Consider the following 2,766-nt stretch of genomic DNA (forward strand, 5'->3'; position numbering starts at 1 on the left):
TGTGTGTGTGTGTGTGTGTGTGTGTGTGTGTGTGTGTGTGTGTGTGTGTGTGTGTGTGTGTATGAAATTAAACAAAAATGCAATAGAGGACAATAAAACATTCGGCGTTATAGACGATGCAAAGACGGATAAGAGAAACAATAATTAGGACAGGGAAAAAAGACGAGTCATTCGTGGCCTTCTTTCGTCAGTCAAGTTACCAGAAGTCCTTACTGTTTCGGGCAGTTACACTTGAGACAGTTGGATCTGGTTGCCCCCAAAAAAGGTCTAAGTTAAGAGCATTAAATTTTTTGTAAGAAAGCTAGCGAATGTGTACGGCAACAGAGACAAAAAATGGAGAACATGATACACAGTTACAATACACACACACACACACGTACACACACACATGCACATGCACATATATGTGTTGATGGTGTTGCCACTGGTATTTGATGACTTCGACAGAATTTGGAGAAGTATCATGGTCAACTGGTAATTTTTAAAAGTTAATGAATTTATTGATCTGTAATATCAAAAATCTTCAACTCTTTGACAATGTGTCTTTGGTAACATCATTAAATGATCTCTTGTTTGTTTTCAATCGTTCCTAGATTTATGCGTATTTAAACAGAACGATTGATTAGCTTATGACGAATTTTAGCTTAAAACATCTCAAGATATCTCAAAGTGAAAATTGTTATATCATGAATTAAGGAGAAATGAGATTTAACATATCTGTTCATGAAATATGTCACTATATTATTGCGTGAAGAACCGCAAATACTTTGTAAGTTTAAATTTATTTAGTAAACGAAAGGAATGAAGATTTTACGTTACATTTTCTCGATTTATTCGAAGGTTGTTAAATATAGTGTGATCAGCTTTTATACTAGTTGTGTACAATTGGAAATCTAAATAGAAAACCGATGATGGAAATACGACAGTTAGTCCGTAACCAGCATCGGAAGATGTCGAATACTAAGCCATTCCTTAAGGAGACTTTCAGGTAGAAAGAGTATTTTCAGAGTCGCCTGAAATAGAAAAAAAAAACAAAACAGAAAACACATAATCAATAATTAAAATACTTATCTGTAACAATTGTACTCTATTCATATGATAGAGTATGTTTAGACGAAGATGGCGATTCACGAAGACACTACAGAAAATTTCTTACCTGATGCAGTATTTCAGACAACAATCTACATGGATGGCGGATTTATTAGTGCCAGAAGTCAAGCACGATGGAACACACATTATTTCCGCATTAGGTCATGCTGTTTTCTCGAATACTTAAATGCATAGTTCATGGGAAGTAACTATATTTTGAATGTGGAAGTAATTCCTGGTGGTCCAGGCTCACATATATGCACGCATTCTCTTGAAAACTCAGCAGACAATACAAGCACAAGAATATCAAATTTATCACCTGACATGAAAATATTCAACAACGTCGCCTTTTAATACAACAGAGTCTCAGTAACGATTGGCTTCGTTGAAAAACTATAGTAGATTGCACAAACTATACAAAAAGGGATTTGTGATCCTGGACAATCTCCTATTCAGCAAGTAATGTAAGTAAAAATACAGCGAGAGACTTCCTTGCCCTCATAACCATGAAGTTATCAGTTATACAAGGTATTTAACTGAGATGGCGTATAAGCCAGGTATTCACTGCATAAGAAGCCTCATATCGTCAATGACAGAATCAATACTACGTCGTTGTTCCACTATGACTAATTCTAGGAGATAAGAGAAATAAACATCGTTTCCATAAAATGGTGTAGTGCTAAACTAGTTAGCCTACAAACGGTGCTAATATATGTAACTTATGGCGGCGAGCTGGCAGAAACGTTAGCACGCCGGGTGAAATGCTTAGCGGTATTTCGGCTGTCTTTACGTTCTGAGTTCAAACTCGCGAGGTCAACTTTGCCTTTCATCCTTTCGGAGGTCGATAAATTAAGTACCAGTTGCGTACTGGGGTCGATCTGATCGACTGGACTCCGACTCCCCAAAAATGTCGGGCTTTGTGCCTAGAGTAGAAAAGAATATATGTAACCTATGCAACGCAGAGAAATAAAATATATTAATATCAACAGATACTGAATATTAAGAAGGAAATATTTTCAAATTGTCTTCACAAAAGGAAATCGCTTCTAAATTCTTTTGATATACAATCGAAATGAGTTATCTTACGAAAACGCCTCTGACAACATAGCGAGCCAATTGGATGAGTACCAAGAATTATTCCCTTCTATGAACATGGCATTTATAGGTAACACTCAGTAATTGGACAAATAAATACGATCTTCCGTGACGAGTGAACTTAATGCTTGATCTATCATAATTAACAGCAAAATCTTCCCTTCATGTCCGCACACTGATCAGTTTATATAGTCCGATAAAAAGGGAAGCTGCCTTAATCATGAATAAGGAAACAAATTACAGAAACATCGGGTGTATAACTGTAGATAAATATGTACATATTTTATTTATTATGCAACTTTATCTTTTATTTCTTACTTGTTTTAGACTGCGCCCATACTGGAACACCACCTTGGAGAATTTCAGTCGAATGAATCAACCCCAGAACTTATATTTTCTAAGCCTGGTACATAACCTATCGGTTTCTTTTTGCCGAACCGTTAAATTACGGGGACATAAATGCACCAACATCGGTTGTCAAGCGATAGTAGGGAGGACGAACACAAATACAAAAACTCGCACGCACACAGACACACACACACATACATGTACTTATATATATATATATATATATATATATAT

General features: G+C 36.0%; 1 protein-coding gene across 1 annotated transcript in view; it reads right to left on the minus strand.

The window, feature by feature from the left end:
* Positions 1-802: 802 nt before the first annotated feature.
* Positions 803-2,766, minus strand: part of LOC106869994 (uncharacterized) — a 17,459-nt gene continuing 15,495 nt past the window's right edge. Inside the window, exon 5 of the mRNA XM_014915951.2 lies at positions 803-1,013. Within this exon, the coding sequence (XP_014771437.1) occupies positions 927-1,013 (87 nt within the window). The 3' untranslated portion in view covers positions 803-926. The remainder of the gene's footprint in view (positions 1,014-2,766) is intronic.

This window comes from Octopus bimaculoides, chromosome 4 (assembly GCF_001194135.2).
Source record: "Octopus bimaculoides isolate UCB-OBI-ISO-001 chromosome 4, ASM119413v2, whole genome shotgun sequence".
Taxonomy (NCBI): domain Eukaryota; kingdom Metazoa; phylum Mollusca; class Cephalopoda; order Octopoda; family Octopodidae; genus Octopus; species Octopus bimaculoides.